The sequence below is a fragment of the Carlito syrichta genome, unplaced genomic scaffold (genome assembly GCF_000164805.1).
Source record: "Carlito syrichta isolate Samal-C Ts95f unplaced genomic scaffold, Tarsius_syrichta-2.0.1 Scaffold309859, whole genome shotgun sequence".
Taxonomy (NCBI): Eukaryota; Metazoa; Chordata; class Mammalia; order Primates; family Tarsiidae; genus Carlito; species Carlito syrichta.
The window spans coordinates 89736-103567 of NW_007253955.1; the positions used below are offsets into that span (position 1 = coordinate 89736).

General features: G+C 39.0%; 2 protein-coding genes across 3 annotated transcripts; one reads left to right on the forward strand and one right to left on the reverse strand.

Annotated features, from left to right (window-relative positions):
• The first annotated feature begins 1246 nt into the window (after positions 1 to 1246).
• On the forward strand, positions 1247 to 10498 carry HYLS1 (HYLS1, centriolar and ciliogenesis associated). The gene is made up of 2 exons (XM_008068072.2): positions 1247 to 1304; positions 9212 to 10498. The coding sequence occupies exon 2, from the start codon at positions 9235 to 9237 to the stop codon at positions 10123 to 10125; it is 891 nt and encodes a 296-aa protein (XP_008066263.1). The 5' UTR covers positions 1247 to 1304; positions 9212 to 9234; the 3' UTR covers positions 10126 to 10498.
• PUS3 (pseudouridylate synthase 3) lies at positions 3917 to 12342 on the reverse strand. 2 transcript variants are annotated; one of them, XM_008068071.2, is made up of 4 exons: positions 12290 to 12342; positions 6206 to 6626; positions 5523 to 6088; positions 3917 to 4718 (listed from the first exon to the last, which is right to left on the reverse strand). In XM_008068071.2, the coding sequence occupies exons 2-4, from the start codon at positions 6578 to 6580 to the stop codon at positions 4211 to 4213; spliced, it is 1449 nt and encodes a 482-aa protein (XP_008066262.1). In that variant the 5' UTR covers positions 6581 to 6626; positions 12290 to 12342; the 3' UTR covers positions 3917 to 4210. The 2 variants fall into 2 exon arrangements, with proteins under 2 accessions (XP_008066262.1, XP_021573246.1); XM_021717571.1 differs by lacking the exon at positions 6206 to 6626 and having other exon boundaries at positions 12290 to 12336.
• Between the last annotated feature and the right edge of the window lie 1490 nt (positions 12343 to 13832).

Here is a 13832-nt window from a genome sequence, read left to right on the forward strand (position 1 = left end):
GCCCAGCAGGTTGTGGCTGCGGTGGCCGGGAGACGTGCTATATTGCCCCTCCATCCTGGGTGACAGAGTGAGACTTCAGCTCAAAAAAATAATAATAAAATAAATAAAATAAATTCTGCAGTAGCTTCCCTGTAATGATTAGAATCTAACTACTGACTCAGCCCCTTTCTCCCAATTTAACATTCTCCTTCCACTCTGGAAATCCTTTCAATCATAACTAGCTAAACCTGGGACACCGAAGCACTGAAGATTTTTGAAGAGAAGATATTTTTAGGTATTTTGGTTGATATTGTCTGTATTTATCTACAAAATACAACTTGCTCTAGCTTCTATGTGTTTCCCTTTAAGTAAAGAGAAATGAATGTCAGGTCTTTATATTAGAAAAAGAACTAACAGTTACCTGTGGACCTAATTAAAGTTTATAATTTGCTGTTTGCAGACATTTTTACATATTAAAGGAAAAAAATGGGAGTGTGACATTCAAATGTAAAGGAAATGTCACATTAATTATAGTATAGTACATATGCCATAAAATCCCTTGGCTTTAGTGACAAAAATCTTCTCAGCCCAGAGTCCCCACAAAGCACTATTTATTTATATAAAATCTTATTTAAATTTCACAACCTATTGAAATAATTTCTTTCATTTTAAAAATGGAGAGACTGGCCGGGCTCAGTAGCTCAGCCTGTAATCCCAGCACTTGGGGCGACTGAAGCTAGTGGATTGTCTGAGCCCGTGGGTTCGAGACCAGCCTGGGCAACTTGGCGAGACCTTGTCTCTACAATAAATCAAAAATTTAGCTGGGTGTGGTAGTGCGCACCTGTAGTTCCGGCTACTTGGAAGGCTTAGGCGGAAGGATCGCCGGGGTCCAGCAGGTTGAGGCTGTGGTGGCCAGGAGACGTTCTTTAAACACTGTAGCAGATGACAAGTTAATTTTGCAGTTACATTTGGGGGCTTCTCATTTGCTCCAGCAATGATGACTGTCTTGACTTTTTCTATGCTAGAAATACTTCTGTGCTACAACAATACCTCAAAAATGAGTTCACTAAATCCTTACTCTTTAAGATTTGATAGTATAATCTAGTCAACCTTGAAAAGATTTTACTTAAGGTCTGACATCCTGATCCTCCAATTCCTTATCTCCTAGCATATGACTTTTAGTGTTTTGTGTTTTTACTGCTTTGGATTTGTTTGGGGTTTTTTGTTTTGTTTTTAATGAGGAATTACTTCTTAAACTCTCTTCTAGGTTTTTTTCTTTTTTTTTAACTCGAATACTAATGCCAATCAAGGTACATTAAAATAAGGTAAGAAATAGAAAAAATAAATTTTGGTGTGTACTTACATGTTTAAGTAAATATAAAAGGGAGGACTCAAAACACCCAGAATTTATTTTTAAGTTGTGTATTTATTCTTACATGTTTAAACTTGTCACCTTCAAAGTAGTCTCCGTTTGATACAATACACCTGTTGAGATGCTTTTTCCACTGCTCCAGTTTTTGAACTAGTAATTTTGTTACCTTTTAAGTGTGCTTCTGCTGTTTCTTGTTTCACCTCTTAACACACAGGCAAGACATTTCCTTTTGAGGACTTTTTTTCATCTGGGGAAACAAGTCTTGGGGCAAGACTGGGTGAATAGGGAGAGTGGGGCACAGGGATCGTGCTGTTTTTGTTCAAAAACTGCTGAACATTTCTGCAGTGTGTGGGCAGGTACGCTCATAAATCACCCATCACGAAATGGGCAAATGCACTGAAAGAGTCTTTAAAAAAAATTCACTGAAGTAAAACAGCTTCTCACAACAATGCTTGCCCGTACACTGGTGTTCCTAGGACACCTAGTGGGGGGAAGCCTATACTACGAGGGTCCTGCCCTCCAAAAAATAATTCTGGTTTCCACCATGCTCAGTGATAACACTAAAAACAAGATCTTTACATTAATATTAAAGTACATAGCAATCATATTTTAAGAACACTCAGAGAATTATGAAGTGTTGATAGGTCAAGTCCAAAAAAGCAGTAACAAGGGTTCAAAATCCAAGACGTGGATGATACAACTGGCTATTTTGAATACATCCTAAGTAATTTTATACCACTGTTTCCTCATCTCTAAAATGTATTTTCTGGCTCCCTCTCTGCTAGGATATAAAACCTATTACAATGAGCTCCTTACTCTTCTGTACTAGAAGGTTGCCTTTTTGTATGCTGTTTCACTTCCTAAGCCTGGAACTCTTTCAGTGAAGTCTTATTTCTGTGGTCTGCCTCTTCCCAAGTTTCTATAGCATTTATGTGGTTCAGTTTATATATATTAGTATTGTTTCTAATAGTCTCACATGCTAGTTATATTTTATAGTTATGTGTGTCCCATTCATGTTAGTTTAACAGCTTGAGGACATAAACCATATTTGTATAGTTGGAGTCTTGAACATAAGTAGGAGCAAACTAATTATGTGTTGGATGGTAAATGAAACTTTAGATCTCATATGGCAGAATTGTAAATATAGATAACATTCTGCAGTAATGAAAATTATTACTGAGGAAGAAGGTCTGAGTTCATTTACTTTATTTTTACAAATTCATTAGAAACTGAGAGCTCTTTTGAATAAATATTGGTGTTTATAAGTAGTATTTTGAGGGCCACTTACAACTCTGATTTGAGAACAAGCAAAGCCCCACCTTTTTTTCCTATTTCAGTGTGTGGTACTACTAGCCACTTATTTGCTCAGGTTTCAACTTAGGAGTTAACCTAAAAGCCTCCCTACTTTGAACAGCATATTTACTCAATCATTGAGTCCTACTGTTTCTGCTTCCTTAATCTCAACTCTACTTCTCTCCATTCCTCTTTACCAGTCTATTCTGGCCATCATCATCTATTGCCTTGATTATTCCAATGGTCTCCTAATTGGACCCAATGCCCTCTTCCAATCCACAGTATACCCAGAGCAATATTTTTGCTATACGATTCTACCTGGCATTAAAATTGTTTTCAATAGCACTTCAAGATAAAATCTTAGCTTTCCAAGGAAAGCCTCTGAGGCTTTATAAACATGACCCTTTCTTAAACTAAGCTGTCACGCTCATGCCATACTAAATATTTACAGTTGCCTGAATGCATATACTGTAATCTCTAATCCTTTATACACACTGCATCATCTGCTTTAGACACACTTAAAGATCTGGTTCTTTATCATTTTAATTGGCTTCCACTTGTTCTGCAAGATTTTGTTTGAATATCTCCTCTTTATAAGAACTTTCCCTAAACCACCATGACCCATGAAACTAAGGCTTTTTAAATTTGTAAAGGGTTGTAAAAAAGAATATAAAGTAGAGATCATTTGTGATTCATAGACCCTTAAAATACCTTGTCCTTCATAGAAAATGTTTACCAACCTTTGCAGTAAATTTATGTTTCATAAGAAAAAGGTACTGTGCCTTTTTCAGTTAGGTAACTTCCAGGTAGAATCTGACCTGGCACTAAACCAATTTATCCAAACCTTAATTGGCTAAATTTACTTTTTAGCCTTATTTATTTTTGAGTCAAATCTCACTCTGTCACCCAGGCTAGAGTGTAGTGGTACAATCAAGGCTTACCACCTCAACCTCCTGGGTTCAGGAGATTCTTCTGCCTCAGCCTCCCAAGTAGCTGGGACAACAGGCATGCATTAGTACACCCGACTAATTTTTCTTTTATAAATTTTTGGTAGAGATGAGGTCTCACTATGTTGCCAAGGCCTCAAATGGTCCTCAAACCTCAGCCTCCCAGAGTGCTGGAATTACAGGTGTGAGCCAGCATGCCCAGCTGAATTTAGTATTTTTTAAATCTGTCTTAGAAAATATGATACTCATGCAAAGCTCTTTATGAAAATTCAGATGAGTAGCAAATATCTCATTGCTTTGAAAAAGAACAGCATAACAAACTAGGTACTTGCAGGATTAGGCTTTAATGAATTTGAATACAAGGCACAGATTTTCAGGTAATACATGAATACATCTCCATTTTACCACTGCTTTTGCTTATCTCATCTCTTAATCTTTTTATACAGGAACGAGAGAATGTTTGAATTCTTTTCTTGTTAAAGCAAGACTTCCTTAGGGCCCTATAGTCTTTTTTTTTTCCTTTCAAAAGTTGATCATCTGAATCACTAGTACTTCTTACAGTAAATATTTTCAGTTTCTTTTCTACTAGCCGGTTTTTGTTTCCTAGATCCTGAATTGTTTATGGATAAATAATGCTTTTAATTTCTGTATCGACACAGACCCTCTTTGTTGGTTTCCGCAAAATAGTATTCTCTTCCTCTAGTGTATCACTACTGTCCCTTCTGGCTCTTGCTTGTTCCTCATGGAATAAATGTGGGTGCTCAATGCGTCCCCTATGTACAAAATGCTGGATCCGGGATTCCAGTCCTTGGCATTTAGGACGATCCATAAGGGGCTTATATGTGCGCATTTTTACTCCTTCTACAAAGGCACTGGTCTGCTTTATGACAGAGGGCTTAACGTTTCTCCATTCTATCATACCATCCATTTTTGGTCCTGTTCCACAGGGCATTGCAACAGAATCCAGTCCTTGTAGCATACTATATAACATGTGAGTTTTGACAGCATGATTAGCCCACAGTTGTTGTAGGTGGGTAACATTGAACTCCTGAACTTCTTGGTCATAGATCCACTTGATATTTTCAAACTTACAGTCATACAAGACTAGAGGATATTCTACAGCCATACTAGAGAAAAAGAGAAAAGAAGAAACAATATGAGGATACATAGCCATCCGACAGTTCTTAGAAAGCTGAAGGTTAGCTGGGATAAAGGGGGGGAGGGGGACTGTTGATGTCAATATTAAGTATCTAAAGAAAATATGACATCATCCTTGAACAGCTTTATTAAAATAATTTTTTTAAATGCAGACAACCATGGATCAACATGATCTATATAAGGTGAATGTCAATGATAACAAGTCACCTTTAAGCGAGTCGTGGCTTCATCATACTGCTGTGAAGTTAAAAACATCCAACAGTATTTTCCCAGATTTGTTAATGGCATTCTAATATTAAAATATAGTATACTATATAGTACAGTAAAAACTTGATTTCACAGTTTAGGAATGAATACTATCTGTCTAACCTCAGCCTGTTCTCAAAAATCTTGGCTATTCTTTCTGCCTTTCCTACTATTTCAGAAACGAGAAATTAGGAAAGACTTAAAAGTATAGTTGTATGACTACCCAGTTAATACAAAATAAGTAAGATTTTTAAATGAATGATTTATTTCTTAATTTTACCAGAACATAACAGTATACCTCTTAATATGAATTCAGAAACAAACAAAAAACACAGAAATGAATGTCCTTTTATGTAAGAAGCCTGGTCCAAACACCTGTTTCCTTACTAATGGGATAGAACGATGAGACAAAATGAGAAGATGCTGCTGCATAACATTCTACAAATTAGATCAAAAGCTCATGAAGTCAGAATCAGTGACTTATTTAGACAATCATGGGGGAGAGAAGGATATGCTGTTTAACTTACCTATATTGAGGTTTCTGAGGATTTTTCTGTATGTTCAGCAACTCATCAATAATCTCTGGTTTCTCCATTCCTTGGCCAATCAGAAAGAGGACAGCCATCATGCAGCGGACTTGATGATAAAGGAACGCCTGGCCAGTCACTTCAAATTGACATAACTGGAAAGGTTCTTGCCATCTCTCTTCATCCAGGCTCTGCCCTACTAGTTGTACTTGAGCAGACAAAATAGTCCTCTGAAAATTAATCACTCCATTGGCTACATCCATTTTACACAAGTTCCTGAAATCATGGGTGCCAACATATTTCTGCGCGGCATAATTCATGGTTACAATATCTAAGTCAGCACGAGGAAAAAAATAGCGGTAAGTCCGCTCAAGACAGCTAAACCTAGCGCTGAAGCTAGATTCTACAGGGGCCCAGGCCAGTATACGGATGTCTGGAGGGAGTACTCGATTGAGAATGTGGGTATAACGGATCTCTTTAGCAACATCATTGACTTCATCTTTTAAATTAGAATCCTCTGAACCCCTGCCCCTTGGAAACTGAGAACGAAGGTCAAGAGAAATCACCTGTTGAATCAGAGAAAGATATTGTATTTTAGAAATACAAATAATCTCAATATTTGGTATGTATACCTAAAATATTCCGGTACTGCTTGCTTTAAGAAACACTACACTGGCCCTTACCTGTCCAAACGCACTGACTCCTTTGTCTGTTCGCCCACATCGGTGATAGTTGGATGTCTGTCTGCTTTCTACTAGTCGAGTCTTGGTTAGAGCTTCAAACAGTTTCTCTTCAATGGTATTATTTGTGTTTTCCTGACTAGCAAAGCCCTGGTATCCCCAACCCAAATAGGCTATTCTTAGGGCCACGTGTCTTCGGCCATGAGCACTAAAATCAAATGCACGCTTAGCTTTTCCAGCTCCTGATGTATTTTCTCCAACTTTTGAGTCCTTGTTGTTGGCCTGTTCCTTTTTAAGTCTTTGTACCTCCTGCTCCAGTTCTTTTACTCTTTTTAGGAGATTCTCAGTCTGGTTTCTATCTATGTCATTTTCAGCCATGATATGACAGCCCCGGGAATAAACGAATCATGTAGGTCCAATCTATCTGAAAAGAGCAAAAGGATACAACAGTTTCAGTGCTGGTTCCTTTGATGTTAAAATCGTGTCCAAGGTTTAATTTAATGCCCAAAGAATACACTTTTGCTTGTCTCGGGATACAAGCATTAGCTTAATTTTTATGGAATGATCATCTACAGATACTATTCTTTTCCATTTGGCCAGTTCACAGGGGAAAAGAACAAATAGCTAAGTTTCTCTAAAGTAATCATAGTTTGGGGAGAATGTCTAGATTTCATTTCTCTATTCTTATCATTCAGTGATTATCATTCACATTGGAAGTGTAGAACCTGGAGACAAGATTCTCACTTTAAGCAATTTTGATGGCATCACTGACCCTTTTAAAACCGAATTGAATGCATGTTCTGATTTTTTATAAGTTTCTTTACCTGTGACAGTTATAAAAAAATCAGTCTGATGATGTAGTGTAGACATCACTGTAGAAATTCCTGTTCTATTTCAATAATCTGAGGATAGCTGAACTACATCTTTAAAATTGGGATAGTGCTAGATAACCTATGACTTATGGTAGTACTTTAGTTGTGGAAGATCATCTCTGCATCTGTTCTAAGGCTACTATGTTAGACATCTAAATCTAAGTAGTTTAGTTTTTTGCCCTTTGAGTTTCTGTATCTACAATAGATTAAAAGTTTAAATGTAAAAAACAGCCAGGCTCAGTGGCTCAGCCTATAATCCTAGCACTTTGGGAGGCTGAGGTGAATGTATTGCCTGAACCCGCAGGCTCGAGACCAGCCCAGGCAACTTGGTGAGACCTAGTCTCTACAATAAATCACAAATTAGCTGGGCATGGTAGCACGCCTGTAGTTGTGGCTCCTTGGAAGGCTGAGGCGGAAGGATCACTGGAGCCCAGCAGGTCAACACTGGGGTGATCATGAGCATTCCACTGCACTCCAGTCTGGGCAATGGAGTGAGACTCCAACTCCAAAAAAATAAAAATAAATGTAAAAAATGAAATTATAAAAGTCCCAGAAGAAAACTCTTTTTTTTGGTAAATCTTGGAGTGGGGAAGGCATTTCTAAGTAAAACACTCTGGAAACCCCAAAACTGTAGAAAACCAAAAAAGTTACTACCTAAAAATAAAAATTTCTATCAGCAAAAAATATAGTCAAAGGGAGAACTGGGGGGAAAAGTAAAATAAATGATAGTAAAGGGCTAACTTTCTTAATATGTAAGTATTTTGTCAATATATAAATCATTTTGATGAAAAGGCCAATAAGTCCAAAAACCTGTGAGGCAAATGGGCAAAGACAAAGCATTTCAAACAAAAAAAGTCTTATAAATATATATTTTTAAATAGTCAGTTTTACTCAAGCAAAATAAATGCAGAAGTATATGACAACTGTTTTTCATGTAACTGCAAAGACAAGAAAGTTTGCTAGTACACTACTTTGGAGGGGAGATGAAGAAGCAAGTTCTATTAATACACTCTTGGTAGATACACTTTTTAGAAGTAAGCATTTTGACAACAACTGTCAAAATAGAATACACAAATACCTTTGACCCACATATTTCATGTCTAGAAATTTAACCTATAAACTTCATGAGTGTGTAAAAACCTAAGAGAGATTTATTGTAAGATTCATTTTTGACAACAAAAGACTGTAAACCCAACATGCATCAATCAGGGAGTGGCTGAATAAATGATGACATATCATATACTGAAATTCTATGCAGCTTTAAATAAAACAAGGTAAAGTCTACATGCGCTGATATGGTTGGATCACCAAGATTATCATTAAGTCCTTTATAGTATTAAAAATATATGTGAATGTGGAAACTTTCTGAAGAATTCATAAGCAACTGCCTTTGAGTGAAATGGTGGGGGTGAGGAAATCCTTGCTTTAAATTGTCATGTGCATGTATTAGTTTTTCATTTCAAAAAGAAAAATAGTAGTGACACAGGGAATAGTGTATTATTTGTGTGTATGTATGAGATCACAATACTGCCTTCTTGATGGTTTTTTGTTGTTGTTTTTTTAGGTTAAGTCACTCATGGTTAAAAGAACTCAGTCTGAAGCCAGACTCCCCCGAGTTAAAATTCCAGCTCTATCATTCACACTAGCTGAGTAACCCAAGACAGATTCTTTAACTTCTGTGCCTCATGTTATTCATGTGTGAAAAGGAAATAATCCCACCGTAATAAGGATTACATGAATTAATAAATGTAATGCACATAGTACAATGGCAGGTATATTAAGTACCTGTTACATCATATACAGTTAGCAGAATGCCCCATATTATGCAGTTTCAAGTTCTTCTGTGTCAGAACTTAACCTGTCCTAGGAGCTACTAGGACATTACTTTCTACTAGCAAAGCACAGTAGAAAGTGGGAGTAAGAGTGGAAATGAAAGGTGATAGATTCCCTAGAACTGAGTAAATGTCCCTCCAAACTGTTCTGATACTACCTTGTACTAATCTCATTATAATTACTGAATTTATAATTGCCTTAGCCATTCTTTCTTCATTTGAATGTTATAAAAATGGAGACAAGGGAATAAGCAATTTATGAGCTGAGGACTTATCAAAAAACTGACCAGTGTTATCTCTTGCAGAAGGTGCTACATTGGAGGAACCCATGGGACCTGAGGGACAAAAATGGGCCAATATGGATCCAGAAGAACGAATGTTGGCAGCTGCTACAGCTTTCACCCATATCTATGCAGGGCAGGGTGAAGGAGATGTCAGGAGAGAAGCCCAGTCTATCCAATATGATCCCTACATTAAAGCTTCAGTGACCTCGGGGAAGCGATCTGCTCTTCCTGTGCAACTACAGTACCCACATGTAGAAAGTATTGTCACTTCAGAAACAGTCTCAGAGGCCTCTCAAAGACTCCGAAAACCAGTGATGAAGAGAAAAGTGCTACGCAGAAAGCCGGATGGAGAAGTATTAGTGACAGATGAATCAATTATCAGTGAATCAGAAACTGGTACAGAAAATGATCTGGATCTCTGGGACTTAAGACAGAGGATGATGAATCTGCAGTTCCAGGAAGACAGGGAATCCCCGGTTGATATTTCACAAAAATTTAATCTACCACATGAATATGAAGAAATCTCTCAAGATCAGCTCATTTGCAATCTACGAAGAGAAGAAATAAGCTCTCCAGCTTATGAACAAGACCTGATTGTTACCAGTAGGCCCAAGTCCTTCATTCTCCCAAGGCTGGACCAGTTAAGCCGAAACCGGGGCAAGGTAGACCGTGTAGCCAGATATTTTGAGTACAAACGGGACTGGGACTCAATGCGGTTTCCTGGTGAAGATCATAGAAAGGAACTGCGCTGGGGTGTCCGAGAGCAGATGCTTTGTCGACCAGAACCACACACCAAACCTCAACATATATATGTTCCGAATAATTACCTAGTACCAACTGAGAAGAAAAGATCTGCACTCCGTTGGGGTGTTCGTTGTGACCTTGCAAATGGTGTCATGCCCAGGAAACTTTCCTTCCCTCTTCCTCCTCCTTAAGTCTTTACCTGTCTCTTTTCACAGGATTGTTTGGGGTAACCTGGTTCATTATATATCTTCTAAATAGAAACTGACTTGAAAAGCCCATAAAACATACAGAGTAAGAACTTCACCCACTATCGTCTTTCCTATTTATCACATTGGTATCAGATACCACTTAACTACCCAATTACCACTTAAATCCAGCAGTTCCAAGAGAAATCATGCCAGATAATGTGATATAGACCTGGTCTTTCTATTTTGTCAAATTAGTAAGTACCACTGCTATTCTATAGCCTTTTTACCTTTGTAGCCAATGTGAGTTGCTATGTTTTAATTTGTTTTTAAAGTTGCTGGGCATTAAGCTTGTCAATTAAATTATTTTGGGAATTTATGAACTTGAACCTTATTTCATTAGATACTTCCTTAAGTAAAATGATTTTGAACCTGGGCTAGGTTCTGCTTCTAATCATACTCCCCATGATACTCTCACCATCTAATGGCAGCCAAAAGGAACAAAAATCTGCCCATTACACTGTCCATAAAGGATAGGAGAGGTAACAGCATAGCCAACCCTCATTACTAAAGGAATATAGCAAGTCCAGGTAGCTATGTAAAATACTGTTTTAGTAAATGCCCCAAAATAATAACATACAGCATCCTAACTCCTTTTGTCTCAGAATTACTTCAATTATTTAAATAACACATTGCCTGCTAGTTTTACTTCTGGAATACCACTGAGATTTTCTTAGGAATTATACCTGTCACTTGAAGGCAATTCAAGTAGTAGAATTTCAAACTACTAACATCTGAAATTAGATGCAGACTTAAATACTAAAATGTATCTGGCCTGTTTGGGTACAGATCACCTTAAATTTGAATTTACCTGTTCTTGATCTTCTAATCCAATGAGGAACATCTAAAATCTGAAGTCAGTTTTAGCATGGGAGGCAGAAAAGTGAGCAGAGTGACTGACCTTTACTGTTTGCCAAAATACATTTTCTTCATAATACTTAAAGCTACATAATTGATACATTCACCCAGTTCTGCCGCTAAGCATTTGTCAGAAAAAGAAGTAATCAATGACACATATAGGATATAGTCACTGTAGAAACTTAAAAACTGTCCACCATTTGTGGAATAATTAATGTCTATTTAAATAGAGATAGAATATTAGTCACTGGAAATCTTTAATATGAAAAACGCAAACAACTTTGTCAAACTATATACAGCATGATCACAGTCATACATGCACGTACACAGCACAGAGAAAGATCAAAACCCAACTCCGGCTGGTGGTATTAAAAGTAATTTTTATTTATACCTCGGTTTTTTAAGAAGTTAAAAATCACAGTACTTTTTACACGCACAGCACTCCGGTGATTTACCTTCCCTATCTGGATCTCAAAGTCCAATATTACCAAAATTTAAAATTCCAAAGTAATTATCTAGTTAAAGCCCTTTAAAGCAGATACGTGGCAAAAAGAGAACTTGTGCCCAAGACTTGGTGCAGTGCCTTCTCTGTACTAAGAGACGCAAAGGGGGACGCAAATGACTACAAAGGGAGTTCGTGTGTGAGCTAAAGGATCGACTGTAAATTAAAGCCCTCGCCAGAGTTCGATACATTTTTCGAAGTTAAGGGCACTTAATGTCGAAAAGAACAGGAACCAGTGAATTAGCAGAAGTAGCATTCCTCATGACCAACTTTACCTTAGCCCAAAGGGAGAAAGAGGGAGTTAATGTTGAAAGGATTGATAGACACGCACTATGATCACTAACCACTGAAAAGCAGTCCCCAGAAGAATATGAAAATCGCCTCCCTCCCATCCCACAAACTCCTGGGGTCCAGACTTCTATTACTGTTTAGTTTTCTGCACAACTATGAGAAAACCTAGGGGACAAAGATTTAACTCCACACTCCAAGAGCTCCCTAAATTCCGGATACAGAATCGAATTAAAGAAACCCCTACTACGGCGGGTTTCAGTCAAATGCTCCAGGAAATACGAGGCACAAAAGAAAAACACATGGTCTTAACCGATATCTCACTTCCATACAACCAGCGCTTTCCTGAATAGATCAAAGTATCAGACAGAAGCCAAAACAGATAACCGCCCACCTGCGCGTCTATTTGTCGGCTCCCCGGCGTGGACCCAGAAACAGCCCACCCAAGGGGCCCACGCTCACCTTCCGGTAGTCGGCCGCACGACTTTCCGCAAGACAGGAAGCTGTCCCTTTGCGTCGTGTACGCGCGCCCGAGGCCTTATGGGAAGTGTGGTCCCTACTGTGGGAAATGTAGTTCTGAGAGCCGAGGGGGCCGGCTTGATGCTAAAATCCCCCTCGTGTTTTCCAGTTCAGCCACTGGACTCCACTCACAACAAAGCAGAATCTGGGGCCTGTGGTAGCACAAGAATAAAAGGAGAAATTCTAGTGTTCCGCTAAATTAATAGAAAAGAGGTGATTTTTTTCCCCCCAAATGCCTGCTATCCTTATATGAAAACCAAGAGTTTGAAGATCCTGGCCCGATTTTGTACCTGGTCATATTAGAAGAAAGTTACTATTGAGAAACAAAAGCATTTACTATTAGAGCCCAAGCGTAAAAACTAGACAGGAAGCTGGCCATCTCAAAACAAACGACGAGGTGCCCTGAGGGTGAACTAACAAAGCTGGGGAGTGTTGCTTCAGCACCACGGAGAGATCACAATCGTTTCGTTTGTGAGTTTTTGTATTTTTCGTTTGTGAGTTTTTGTATTTTTTGCCTCCAGTTCCAAATCTTAATTTTGTTTGTGAGTTTTTGTATTTTTTGCCTCCAGTTCCAAATCTTAATTTCCAAGTATAAAAATGGCGGGGGGGATCTAGTTCTTTCGTCCAAAGTCAGCAGTCACTGATACAAGGGACCTATCTGGGATTACATAAATGCTTGTAGAATATAGAAGTTTTTCTGAAGGGAAAACAGAGGTTTCTCAGGATTGCTTTAATAAGGAACAATATCTCAGAATAAAAATTTAAATGTGCCGGGCGCGGTGCCTCACGCCTGTAATCCCAACACTTTGGGAGGCGGAGGCGAGAGGATTACCTGAGCCCACAGGTTCGAGACTAGCCCGGGCCACGGGTTGAAGCCCCGGTCTCTACAATAAATCAAAAAATTAGCTGGGTGTGGTGGCGCACGCCTGTAGTCCCAGCTACTTGGAAAGCTGAAGTGGAAGGATTGCCTGACCCCAGCAGGTCAAGGCTGCGGTGGCCGTGAACGTGCCACTGCACTCCAGCCTGGGCGACAGAATGAGACTCCGGCTCAAACAAACAAAGAAAAAATTAAAATAAGTCGGTATGGGGAACATCACAGGTATGTAGGGCAGAAACAGCAGTCTGAATTTGAACAGCTCTACTTCCTTTCCTGAACTTTCACATTTGACTTCATCAGATTTTGTCTCTCCACTTTCCCATGCAATTCGCTAGCCTTTCTTACAGACGGTCATGCGGACGCGGAAATTTCCGGGGAAACACGAGGGCGATCGCCTAAAGCGATGTGGGGAGTACAGCCGCACCACCTTAAGAACTGTCTGGGTGGCGGGGGTTGGCGGGGTGTAGGGGAGGGAGGACCTTCGAAGACCGCAGTCGCTCAGAGTCCCAAGCAGAGTTCAGCCGCAAGCGAACACTGACTGTGATGGCGTCCTCCCTGGTTTCTAACACTCGGCGCAGATGGGGGCCAGCCAAGCCCAAACCTCGCGGG

What these genes read in the sequence shown, in the direction of transcription:
- PUS3 (XM_008068071.2), bottom strand. Translation starts at nt 6,580, where the DNA reads ATGGCTGAAAATGACATAGATAGAAACCAGACTGAGAATCTCCTAAAA. An exon ending in GAGTCAGTGCGTTTGGACAG is followed by an intron (nt 6,089 to 6,205) that starts GTAAGGGCCAGT and finishes CTGATTCAACAG; the next exon opens with GTGATTTCTCTTGACCTTCG. An exon ending in CCTCAGAAACCTCAATATAG is followed by an intron (nt 4,719 to 5,522) that starts GTAAGTTAAACA and finishes CTTTTTCTCTAG; the next exon opens with TATGGCTGTAGAATATCCTC.
- HYLS1 (XM_008068072.2), top strand. Translation starts at nt 9,235, where the DNA reads ATGGGACCTGAGGGACAAAAATGGGCCAATATGGATCCAGAAGAACGA.